At 42.5% G+C, this 13,236-nt stretch overlaps 1 protein-coding gene and 1 long non-coding RNA gene across 2 annotated transcripts; one reads left to right on the top strand and one right to left on the bottom strand.

The window, feature by feature from the left end:
- Positions 1–8,064: 8,064 nt before the first annotated feature.
- Positions 8,065–10,141, bottom strand: LOC138831432 (ubiquitin thioesterase OTU1). The gene is made up of 2 exons (XM_070028510.1): positions 9,796–10,141; positions 8,065–8,946 (listed from the first exon to the last, which is right to left on the bottom strand). The coding sequence occupies exons 1-2, from the start codon at positions 10,139–10,141 to the stop codon at positions 8,243–8,245; spliced, it is 1,050 nt and encodes a 349-aa protein (XP_069884611.1). The 3' UTR covers positions 8,065–8,242.
- Positions 10,142–11,841: 1,700 nt separating this feature from the next.
- On the top strand, positions 11,842–13,167 carry LOC138831431 (uncharacterized). The gene is made up of 3 exons (XR_011373291.1): positions 11,842–11,943; positions 12,733–12,779; positions 12,888–13,167. It is a non-coding gene; the product is annotated as an uncharacterized lncRNA (long non-coding RNA).
- The last annotated feature ends 69 nt before the right edge of the window (positions 13,168–13,236 follow it).

The following is a 13,236-nucleotide window of genomic DNA, read 5'->3' as shown; positions in this document are numbered from 1 at the left end:
AGAATGAACAATGATCCTAGAATAAAGATGAAGAAAAGGTAGGGCAGGACTAATGAGCAGGAAGGAAATTTGAGGAAGCCTAGCACAACCTAGTACCTTCCCAGCAACATATGGCTAGCAGAGCTGATTGAGCACCACAGGGCTCTGACCTCCTTTCCTGACTTGTCACTCAAACATGTGTGATGTCATAATACTTACAAAGCAGGAAGGGCATCTGTGAATCAAGAGTTCAATGCGACCAGAGTTACACCCATGAGGTCACTGAAGTAGATCAGCTTCATAGGTGTATGATATTAGACATTTGCTTAAAAATGAATTGCCTTAATGAGTACTAATCTCCAAGAAAATAGTAGGCACAGTCTACCATGGCTTGTTTGTGATTATGTAGTTTTTTACTTTATAACTAAACTAAAATAATTTGGAGGGATCCGTAGATACAAGAATTTGACTTTTTTTTCTCTTTTCCCCTAGACATTTCTTTTTGAAAAAATATGAAATATTTAGGATACACTGGACTAACACCATTGTATCTAACATCTAGTTCAAGAAATATGTCAACATTACTGAAGTTACTTTACCAGACTCAGTTTTCCCACAAAACACACAAACATCCAAGTTGAAAGAAATCATTATTCCTCACTTGGATGTTTGCTATTCTCTGACTTGTTTTCCCTGGAATTGATCCTAGTTTTGCTGTTTTATTTTTGCCTGAAGCATCTAAGGTTCCAAGAATAGTGAGAAGGTGGGAGGGAAGACTTCCAAAGTCAGAAATACCTGAAGGGCAAGGGCTCACTGGCAAACATAGGTCATTTGAAGTGTGTTGCTGTTCTTTGTGAGTTCTTGTTTGATTTGATAACTTGAGTATGAAACCTAATGACAGCTCAGCTCACCTGATTCATTCCTCTCCACACTCCATGTCCATCTCTTTGCATGCTGTTGGAGTATAGTCACCTCCCTCATAATCAGAGGCTGCACACACACACACACACACACACACACACACACACACACACACACACACACACACACACACACACACAGAGCTTTAAAAAAAATTAACCACAGAAAATCATGCTGTTTTTACTCGGGCTCTTTACAATGCTGAACTCCAAAAAATAGTTGGGGGCCTCCATTCAAAACATTCATGATACTTATTCATTATTAGTCACATGTATATTGCGTCTCTTTCTCCTCTCCAAAGAAAAAAATTAAGTTCATTTGAAAATATACTATCATCATCTGTAGGAAACATCCTTAGTGTCCTGCATGTTCATGAGATACCATATGTTGGGGCCTTAAGTGAACCTCTAAAATACTAGGTGGAGGGGGCAGGGAGATGTTATTCAACTAAGGACTAAGGAAAGAGAACAGAGGGATTCTAATGAGGATAATTTTAATGTGGCTGTAAATCATAGGTTAGACCAGATTAGGCCATATCTAATAGATCACTACATTAATTACCAAAGCAGTATTAGTCTTAAACCTAAACTAAATGGGAACTGAGAGGTATAATTAAGTAGATCTGGATGAAGGGGTCCTGGCATTGCTTAACCAGTGTACACGTTTGTTCCCATATTGGGTTCTGAAAGCAGTGTTTTTCTGAATCATTTACCATGGGAATCTGGAGGACTCAGCTGTCCCTTACCTCTGTCCTAATGCACGTTGAGGTCTGAGAGTATCTATTAGCATCAGAGTTTTATAAGGAACACTAAATTTTAACAGGTTCAAATTTAAACCTGTTGCCAGGTGCTAGTAACTCGTGCCTATAAGCCTAGCTACTCAGGAGGCTGAGATCTGAAAAGTGGTTTGAAGCCAGGCCAGGCAAGAAAATCCATAAAATTTTTATCTTCAATTATCTACACAAGCTGGAAGTGGAGCTGTAGCTCAAGTGGTTGTACATTAACCATGAGCAAAAAAGCTGAGACATGGAAGTGGCGCTGTAGCTCAAGTGGTAGAGCGCTCGCCTTGAGCTGAAGAGCTGAGGGACAGCGCCCAGGCCCAGAGTTCAAGCCCCACGACCGACAAAAAAAAAAAAAAAAAAAAAAAGCTGAGACAGCAGCTGGCCCTGAGTTCAAGCCCTACAACAGGTACACATGTATACATGCATATGCACACAAATTGAATCTGTAATGTCCATGCTCAGACCTCTCTTCAGTCTTATTCCTTTCTCCTCCTGCTAAGTACATCAAGATACCCATTTCCATCTAGACTCAATGCAATCCTCAGTTCTCTCCTGTTTGATATCCCTCATCTCTTTCCAACCCTTTGTCCTCTTTCCTCTGGAGATTGGTACTAATCTGACATAATAAAAACTAAGTGCTGATAGATGGACTAGGAGGTTGAAGTTGACATTTCTGCCAATGACACATTGTAACTATGGCACTAAAGTGGCTATAGTCTAATTAGTCTGTCTCTCTTAAAGCCACTGCCATTATTGATTGTGTTGTGCAACCTGACTTACTGTTAAGGCTATTGCTGTAGCAAATAAACAGTCATACATTTATAGAATTTTGGTAGAATATCCAGATCATTTATTAAAGTGATAATTCTAAATGTTTATATGCAGACCTATTAAGAGCTGCTAGATCTAAATTTACCAGTAATGTGTTCCATCATTTCTACTATTTGAATATTTCTATGAAAACATATTGTATTTATTAATCTCCCAGTGAGAAAGAAAAGTAGTCCGAGTAAGAAAGCCTAAACTCAGATCAATTCTAATGACCTTGGAGTTGTTTTCCCATAGGATAACTGCCATTTTTAAACATCTAAGTGAACACGGATCTTAGTCTATTATAAATGAGCAGGAGCAATTCAACATTCCCTCCTAGACAATATGTTAGCAAAGGACAAAAAGTACAACTTTAGGAGATTTAGAAGGAAGTTTAGTTGGTAAAGAAATATTTCAAATGCTCTTTGGTGTGAAAAAAAGTACAAACACTTTCTCCTGTTACATTGATTGAGTCCACTTAAATGACTTTTGTGAAATTTGGCAGGTCTGGATAACAAGTCAGAACTGTGGTCTGATTTCATCACATGTAATTAAGTGTAGTTTTTCACTTGCCCTCTGCCCTGATCCCAAAATATGCTCAAACAGCAATGTTTTCATTTCATTTATTCCTTTAAAACAAGTCACTTCATACAGCATTTAGATATTTTTAAGTCACACACCTCATAAATAAAATGCATTGTAACAATGGCAAAAAAAATCACATGATTTGTACAAAATGAAATTAGATATCTCCAGGTAGCAGCAATGCATTAACTTTAAAAAGAAATGCTGGCAAATAGACAAAAGAACACTTTTAAAATGAGAAACACTTGTCTTCTTTACGAAAGAATTTTCTAATGCCAAGAAAAACAGCTTTGTTCTACTTTGCCCATCCATCCCTATTACCTTTTCAAGTCATGTTCTAAAGCTGACAGTCTCTACTGATGGTTTCTCTGCTATGTCTACTGCATCAATACAAGAACTAGAAGTCTATTGTTATTCTCTATCTTTTTGACAAGCTACATTTACTTGTTCTGCATTTTAAGCTGAGTTCAAAGTTTTGAAGGAAAAGCATTACCTTGCTATAATAGTTCCTGTAAACAGCATGAGTCCTAGATGGCACCATGTGAATTAGAAAACTGACAAGTCCTCTGGTCCTTTAAGTAACTTACAGGTTATAATTAACTACATATTCTATACCATTATAAAGGCAGACTCAGGTAATCTTTGTAAGAAAATAAAACAAAACAAAAATAAACAACCCTATACCTTCCAAAGGTTAACCTCTGTTTACACACATTAACTAAACTATAGGTTAGAATTTTTAAAAACGTAAGTATAAAAGGTCATAGAAAAATGTTTATATTCCTGGTCTGACACTTTGATACCAACCTTTTCCACCTAGGCCCTGCTACATTTTATACCAAGAAATAGAGGAAAAGGGTTGGGGCAGCAAAGGCAATTGCTTGGAATATTGTCTATTTGAAAAGCATATTTTATTATTGAAATACATCCATTTCACAATCTCTTCCTTCTTTAGAGGTACTTTAATCTCGTATCCCTTCCTCCTTTCAATATGAAATATTACGGGAGGGTTATCATCCTTCTTTAAGACCTCAGTCAATATCCATCACTCAGTATCAATCTAATACTTATCCCCCCCCCCCCAAAATATTCAAAGCACTGTAAACATTAGGCTAGTTTCTGGAGAGGAAAAAAATCAAAGAATTTTCCCATGATCAAGGAAGTCTTCATTCATGTTGGATGAGATGTGCTGAAATATAGTGCTCATTAAAAACTAGCTTATTTAGCTGGGGATGCAACTCAAGTGGTAGAGTTCTTGCCTGGCAAGCATGAGGCCATGTGTTCAATCCCCAGCACTGTGAAACAAAGCAAACTAGCTTATTACTAGCTTATTCATATTGGGTGTTTCACTTCAGACTTAAAAAATGATGGTGCTTGTATATGACACGTTTAAGGCCTCTGACTCAAAACTCTACTTCCTTACAATGAACTTAGGAACAACTGGAGGGCTACAAGGACAAATATGAATATTGCCTGTAAAACAAATATGGAAAAGCAATCACATTATAAGAAATAACATTTTTTTCATAGACCATGCTCCTAATGTTACCGAAATTATTATACACCCACATGTTGTGCCACTACATACACTGAACACTGCTGAAAGCTGATGTCTAGCAGCTCAAGAATTGTATCTTAATGTCCTCAACAAGATCCTTAGAGGGCTATGTAAACTTTTATTCCACGTCTTTTTTAAAGTGCTGCAAATAATAGTGTCAACACATAAAAGAAAATCTTAATACATTTTAAGTTTAAAAGGCCACCTGATTTTTTAAAAGTTGCTTAATCTTACACACTGTAATTTCCTCAAAGCCCCAAAACTATGTTTCGCTAGGGCAACTTGCAAATGTTTATGCTTTAATCCCTACATAGGACAGAAGGAAGAAGTTAAATTAGCAAGTTAGGCATGGGCACTTAGGGACATATTTAGGTAAGTACTATCAAGTCCTGATCCTGATTTTTCTGGGACCTAAACTTCATAGACTACTCAAATGCAGTAACAGTAAATAACAGGGTCAGGTTGAGCAACGGCCATGCTTTAAGGGTATCACTTGAAAATGCCCATATCTCATTGATGGGAGACAAGAAGTCAATGAGGAACCACTAGCAAAAAAGATGCAATATCATGGGGGTTCTAAGGTTGTTATTATGTCACATTTCTCCTGGACGTTAATTTTTTAAAAAACTTCCGAGGTCCCTCTACCTAAGAAAGCATTTTTAACAGAATGTCTAATACATAACCCAAAAAAGAGCAGGGCAAGGAGGGGGGACAGGGTGGAAATAAGGTAAGCTTATTCCTATTTTGCACCTAATGTAAACTGTCCTCATTTTAATTTAAAAAAATACTATACGATAGGCAAAAATTGAATAAATAGGAAGAAGTTTCATTGGGCCCTAGTGCAAACAAGATAAAAAAAAATTTAATCCTGCTGCAAGTACTAAATCCCTATTTTTTTCAAAATTCCCTAGATGAGAATTCATATTAATAATTCATTTCAAGAGCATAATAAGCCTAACAAGAACAAAAGGATCCTTTAAATTCCATGAAGCTTACAGGTCTGAGTTTTGAAGAAGCAGTTCAGGCGTTCGATCTTTAACAAATTAAATGCAGAAAATATTTCAGCAAGAATGTTCTGTGATCACAATACTGCTTTAAGGTCCCAGTGCTAAATCTCAACAAATGACTGATTTAAAAAAGCTGTTTTAAAATAACTCTCTGACCAAGAAGCAGTTTGACCGAGTATATACCTGGTGAATGGATAGCCTACATAAATGATCAAATATCCTCTGAAAAAAATTCTTGAGAAATATGTCAAGTTCTTGACTAAATCCAATTTTAAAATGGTATGAATTATCAAAATATCAGCATTTTATTTCTTTCCATTTGTTAAATGAACCCACTGCAGTTAATATATACTCAGTTTTAAAGTGACAGAAATGGTGTTGAGAAACATCAAAACATGTCTGGCACATTATAAATAAATGAATAAAGATCTAGATCTAAGCAAATGTCGTTTGGCTCCTGAAGAGATAGACAAGCTTTATTCAATATTGCATAAAGCTCAATTTGATGGATGTTACCTTGTGGTACCCTCTTAATTTGTGATTTTAAAGTTATTATTTTCTGGGGAAAACAAAATACAAGAACCACCTAGATCAAATGACAGAACGAAGATATTTGTATATCATATGCATTTTTTCATACATATTATGATAGCCAAACACTAAGTACCCTAAGCTCACAAGTGCTACTCTCAAGGCTCAGTAAAAGAAAGTTTTAACACTTTCAACTGATACTGGCCAAAATAATTTATAAAGTCTAAAACAGCTATGAACACAAAAGGTATACTCAAGAAATGTCATCTGATGATTGGAAGTATACTTTGTGAAATTTTCCTTAAAGGAACATTTTCCCTAAATTGTTCACTTTTTTTTTTTTTTTGGATCAGTTGTGGGGCTTGAACTCTGGGCTTGGGCGCTGTCCCTGTGCTCTTCAGCTCAAGGCAAGCGCTCTACCGCTTGAGCCACAGCGCCACTTCCAGTTTTCTAGTGGTTTATTGGAGATAAGAGTCTCACGGACTTTCCTGCCCGGGCTGGCTTTGAACTGCAATCTTCAAATCTCAGCCTCCTGAGTAGCTAGGATTATAGGCGTGAGTCACCGGTGCCCGGCTGTTCACTTTATTTTCATTTCACAAAGGGAAAATGCTGGAGGGTACATCTCAATTTCAAAACATTTGCCAAAAAAGCTATGAGGAAAGGGATATAAGTGCTGCTTTTTAAAAGTGAGATAGTTAAAATGAGAGTAAGATAACAAAACCTCACAACACCAAGCCTCTTCATGTTGTATGACATAATACATAATGAGTTATAATTGAGCATCCCTGATCTTCAAAAGCATTAAGAAAAAGAGGTAGAACATGTTATCTGGAAGATCTTGTAGTGAAGCTAAATTTTAGAGGGTGTGTGCCTTGAAGATTATTAGTCCAACAAGCAAAAGACAGAAGAAGTATTCTGAGAAAGCTGATATAAGGCAAAGATTGTGAAACTTTCATATCTTGGAAGTACAATAAATTCAAGAATATGACACCAATTACTTTAAAACTGTGTGAAAGTCAAAGATGGCAGATAAGCAAATGCTAACTTGCAGACATATGGCATTTTCAAGAGTACTGGCAAGAGATGCAGCTAGCAGAGAAACATTGCTTAGATATGCAGAAGTCTTACAAAAAAAAAGAAACAGAAACCTAACATTATCATGTTCAATGAAGACCTATTTTCTTTGTTTGAGGGAGAGCTCTTTAAAAAAAAAGAGGAAAATATATCCTTCAGATAAATGTATATATATAAAAAAGCAAGTAGATCACTCAAACTGCAAAAAACTTCAATTAAAAAGCATACCCTGCTTAATTTTAAAATCTTATCCAATATGACAAAGATCAATACATGAATTGCATTAAAATGTGAGGCCAACAGTCTTTAAAGCTTCAGTAAGCTGCTCAGGCACCTTTTCCCTTATACATTCTACTTTTATACACTAGAAATCTTAAGCAGGACTCGACAGATTCCTGCTTTAGATAACATTCTTAAGGAATAGACTCTTCCCTGTAAAAATTGTTTTTCATGAACTTCTAAGTGGTTAAGCACACACTTATAAAGTTTACCAAATTGCAGTATAAAACCAGTTTTGACAGTTCTGAGTATCTTCATTTGATGGATCAATTCATAATTTAGAAACTATTAACTCATTCAGTTATTAAAAAAGAATCTACTATGGAGAAACTGTGGTGGTGGTATATGTCCAGTGGTCTTCCATGAGACCTTCCACATTACCCCAAATAGGATGATTTCTTCTATAAGTAAAAGCTGCTGGGTGCTAGTTTGTAATACTAAAATCCAATCTTCAGGTTAGTGTCATTAGGTGGAAAGGCCCACCTGTTCCGTCACCCTAGCAGAGAGAGGGCACGTATCACCACTGTAGACACAATCTGTAAACTTGCACACGAATTTTAATCTTAACAAGGAATTTCAGTGTCTTACTGGTCTTAGTGAAAAGGATGGTTCAAGCATTGTGTCCTTTTGTTCTTTAGGATTATGAATAGCTTATTGGAAAACCCAGAGCCTTCTGGATCTGTGAGGTAGTAGGCTTCAGCCCTCATCATGCATAGATCATACTTCTCCAAAGTTGGTGTGGCCGGTCTCCTTGGCATGGTCCCTTGCTTCTGCTTGGCCAGTTAATCCCTTCCCACACACCATACATCTCAGGGTGAAGCGGTTTACATCAGTAAATTGTCTTTTTCTTCTAGCTTCATCTGCTAATTCCAGTGCTTGTACAAGAACGATATCATCATTAGAGGAGAAAATGGTCAGAGGAGGTGTATCTGGATCAGGGAAGATACGCTGAAGCGGGTCATAGTGGATGCCATCATAGATTAGCAAAACCCTTTTGGTATATCCTGCATCTTCCCCAAACCGATCAATTCTTACTGTCTGTGTATCTACTACGCATATTTCACATTGATAAAACTTGGACAAAATTGATATCTCAATTGCTCCTCCCCAAGTATCATCCCTTCTGATCCAGTCACAGTACTCTTGATTGGTTTTTCCCAGTATTGCCTCACTATAGAAGTCTGGATCACTTGCTACAATTTGTGCTATAAGGCGTCTCATCTCAGGGGCACACGCTGGATTCAAGACTCCTCCTTCAACGACATAATACACACTGGTAAAGAGGCAAGAGTTGTCTGCTGGGACTGTGGTTCTACTAAGCACAGGCAAAGTTTCCCTGACGTAACTTGGAGCACCATATTTTGACAATGCAGGTGAAGTTTTGGGTCTGGTGTGGTCTTCTTCAACGATCAGCATGTCGCCTGTTTAAAAAAAAACACAAAACACAAAAACAACAAGTCCAGAACTGCAAAGAAATCACACCCAAAACTGGGTGTTCAGTAGCCAAGTCTGTCAAGGACACACACTTTTTTAGTTACAGGATATTCAGAAAGATGAAAATAAAAAAAAAATGGAGGGGGGGGGAACCCACCCCAAGTTACATCCTAGTTTAGTCAAGAGGTTTGGGGAAAATGCATCTTTGAATTCTGCCTTTAAAAACACACATCTTCCTTCCAGGTTGTTTACCACAGACCAGGCCACTAGGGGGTTCTCCTTCTGAAACTTAACATTCACGCTAGTGTGGAAAGGGTCCTTTAACACATCATGGAAACCTTTTTCTTACCGACACTGACATTCAAGTTTCAATACTGGGGGAAAAGAACTGCTGTAGGTTAGAACCTGAAGGGGCTTTGGAGAACTACTACTTTAAGGAATAGTTATCTGTCAAGCTAAGCGCACGTGCAAGGGACTTGCAAGAACAAATCGGGTAAGAAAAAAGCATCCTGCGCCCTTCGGACCTACAGACCCATCAGGACAGGGAAGAACTTTCCGGGGAGCGAATCCGGTTCTGCGTTCTTGGCGCTTTGGTGAACTCCGAGAAACCAAGATGAAGGAGCTCTGAAAAGCAGGTTGGGGGGAAAAAAAGAGAACCTCCAGATGCTCTGGGCTTCTCCTCCTCATCCAGGTGTCGGGACATAGAGCGGGTGGACACAGTTGCCCTAGCCTCTGCCAGGGCGCACCGTCCTTCGATCGGTCCCGTCCCCGGGGCCCGGGGCGCCCCAGCCGGTCCCCTCCCTCCCCGGCCGCGCCCCGGCCCGCGGGCCTCCTACCGGACTGGATGGGCAGGTCCCCCAGGGCCGTGTCCCCGTCGCTGAGGTCCAGGCACTCGGGCGGGTAGCCGACGAGGATGCGCTGACCGCCGGGGGAGATGCCGGTGATGTCGGCGATTTGGCCCTGGAGTTCCCGCAGCCGGGTCCGGCTGGACAGCCCCTGCAAGACATGGGTGCCGTCCTTGGCCTTGCAGCGGAGCCGCCACATCGCGTCGGTCCGGCCGCCCCCAGGCCAGACACCGGCGGAGCCAGCTTTGGCCCCGGCCGCAGGGTGGTGGGAGACGCAGCCAGGGCAACCAGCCGCGGGGTGGGCTTCAAAATGGCCACCCTTGGCCCCGCCAAACATCGCGAGAAGTTGTCGCTGATGCAACTCTCGCGACGCTTCAGCACTGCAGGGAGCCGGGTTTATCTTAAAGTGACAGCTGGGTTTCCCCCCGCCACCCTCCAGAGCCCCGGGACGAGGGCTCGTGGGCTCTTGTGAAGACAGCGTTGCCGTTCTTGCTCCCCACACTCCGAGTGCGGTGCCCTGCGCGTCGGCAGCATATATGCCCAAGGACAGAGGGCGGGGAAGGAGCTCCGGAATCAAGGAGGACGGAATGTGACCTTGGCCTCGGGTCAGCAGTGATTCCATCCGGCCTTCCCACCTCCACCCCGAGAAACGCCACCATCCCTGAGAACGCAAACAAATGCCAAGAATAGCTAGTGAATCAAACAGACCTGTCAAAAACAGAGACGCATGGCTACACTCGTGGTCACACCAAACACTGACTCAGAGGGTTGGCGGACCGGAAGGCCAGCTCCCCGCCATCTCCACGGGACGGTGATCTGCCCATTTGCCACATCAGAAAGCACAGTGTGAAGTCAGCACCTGGCCCCCCGGGGTCGTGGCCTCCAGCAGGTGGTGGCCATCTACAGGAGGGATGTAGAGGACCAGAGTGTACCCTTGGGATTGCAGTTCAGTGCCTCACTTTACCGGTTTCGAAACTCCATTCCTATCTTCCTCATAGTCAAGAGAGGTGGGGTGTAAAGACACATAGGCCTGGAATTGCACGGCCGCGGGATAATGCCGGGTTAGATGGTCATTTTAAACCTGTATGTCCTGAACTTCAGACTCTGCCACGCAAATAAGTTTCATAAGTACTAAATGGATAAAGACTGGGTTTTCAGGGCACCTAGAACACGCGGAGAGGAGATGATCGAGTGTTTTGAACTCTGTCGTTCACAAGGAATGCAGGCACCTCTGAAGTTTCCTATATTCCAAGAAATGTATGCTCTGTTTGCTGTCCATCCTGGATCCAGAGCAACAAATCCCACCTTGCATTGGATGGGCGTATTAATAGAATCAAAGCATCAAAGGGGGGCACTGGAGCAGTTAGGAAGAGTGTAGTTCACTTGGAATGTATGGTACCTACCCAAAGCCTCTACCCATGGATCAATTATACGAGATCCTTGCAGCCATCCTCACCCTTAACGGCTTTTGTGTCTTCAAAACGTCTATGCTATAGCTTGATGGGGAGTAGGAGGAGGAAAAGGAAATCGATAAGGTCTCCTGAGAGTATGGAGATGCTTAGTGAACTTGGTTAGAGGATATTCAAACACCCTAAGGTGTAATCAAGTGGTGGCTTTGGAAGCTGACGTTCCCGTGTACGGAAGTAACGAGGTTCAGGTCTAGCTGGGCTTCAGGAAGGAAGGTGTTAATCTTTGCAAGGTTCCCACCACGCGTGGCTCCCTCAAGATAGCTATTATTATTCTGGCTCTCGCGAGAATTAGAAGAACAAAAAAAGTGAGGCTTTTATTAACCCCGCCCCCTAGCTCTAGTAGTTACTAAGCAACGACGCAGCCAACCTCTATGTCGCTAGGAACTAGGAAGAGGGCGGTCTCTCCTTGACCAGGTTCCCCCTTCCCGCCGCGGGCAGGGTCCGCGGTTCCGCCTGGCCCCGCCCCCTGCGCAGCGCAGGTGCCCCATTGGTCGAGGATTGTCTCCAGGTGAGGGCTGACGCTCGAGTGGGCGGCGCCTGCGGGAACCACGTGATTTGCCGAGGACCCGGGAGTGCCCAGCTCGGCCTCCCTCTGTCAGTTCGGGTCTGCAGCATCGGAGGGGAAGGGCCGGGACGACTACCCGGAGGGATCTGAGGGGGGAGAACGTAGGTGGGCGAACCGCTGCTGCGTGGCGTCTGGAAGTGCGGCGGGTGCGGGAGGATGGAGGGGCCCCGGTGCCCGGCGTTGACAGCCTGGAGCGCGGGGCACTGCCGGCCGCTGGGCGCTGCCGCGTAGCGGACCTCGGGGACCGGCAGCTGGTGCTGGGGAGGAAGGGTCTGCGCGCCAGTGGGGGACCAGCGCGCGTCTTGAGGGCAGTGGGACCTGGCGCCTTCGCGAGCCCTTTGCTCTCTGGGTTTGGGCTGTGAGCCCGGGGGCTCTCGAACCCCACTTGACATCAGGTCTTTCGCCTTATTTTGCAGATAACCTTGAAGAAGTATTCGATATATTTCCATTCCCCCCTCCCCCACACACACACTTCTTAACCACCCCCTCCTCCGAGCCCGTTTGCAGCTCGCCCTACTCTTTGCTGGTTATTTTGGAGATAGTCTCTTGGACTGTTTTGCTGGGGCTGGCTTTGAACTTCCGATCCTTCGGATCTCAGCTTCCTGAGTAGTTGGAGATCACAGACATAAGCCGCCAGGGCCCTCCTGCCACCGGCACCTGACTTTCCCCAGGATTCTGAGAACTAGAATCTGAGCTCAGCAAGAGATTTGGACCCAACCACTTAACTCGTTTAATCTCATTTTTTTTTAATATCCATAAAATGGGAAGAGATAATGATAGCAAAACTTAACTTATTAAGTGATTATTGGGAGAAGTGCGGGAGGTAAAGGTATGTGAATATAAACTCCTACATCAGAAAATAAATACAAAATTTAACCGCAGTTTTCTTTATAGGTGAAGAAACTGAAGACCCAGGAGGCTCATGACTTATTCAAGAATAGGTATCTAGGAACTGGGACAAAAAGGGCTGGACCTGACACTGATCCTCTGTCCTGAGTATTTTGAGGGACATCTTCCCTCCTTCTTTGAATTCCTTTTCTCCCTCCTAGGTACCTACTGAAAAGCCACCATGTCCTCACAACCAAGCAACAACAGCAGTAAACTGAAACCCCCAAATCTTCGATCGGAGAAGACATGTTGTGAGTTCTGGGAAAGAGGAGGGGCTGCTTACTATCTCTTGGGATTTTATCTTGGGACATTGTAATTGTAGACTATGTTGCTGGGTAGGAGTATGGGAAATTTAAAACAAAGTCTCCTGGGGGCAACTTCTTGTGGGAACGTTGGAACTGGAACTGGTAGAGTTAGTGAAATGCTTATCTCTGGAGCTAAAGTTCTTGCCTGGCCCAGCAATGTTTTATGGCCTTTTGGGGGGGGGTAATCTGCATACTTGCTTGATGT

Source organism: Dipodomys merriami, unplaced genomic scaffold (genome assembly GCF_024711535.1).
Source record: "Dipodomys merriami isolate MVZ:Mamm:240054 unplaced genomic scaffold, mDipMer1.0.p SCAF_1957, whole genome shotgun sequence".
Lineage (NCBI taxonomy): Eukaryota > Metazoa > Chordata > Mammalia > Rodentia > Heteromyidae > Dipodomys > Dipodomys merriami.
This window is presented reverse-complemented; position numbering and strand designations above follow the sequence as displayed.

Coding starts and splice junctions, on each gene's coding strand:
- LOC138831432 (XM_070028510.1), bottom strand. CDS start 10,141: ATGTTTGGCGGGGCCAAGGGTGGCCATTTTGAAGCCCACCCCGCGGCT. Junction 8,947..9,795: donor GGACCTGCCCATCCAGTCCG/GTAGGAGGCCCG, acceptor TTTTTTAAACAG/GCGACATGCTGATCGTTGAA.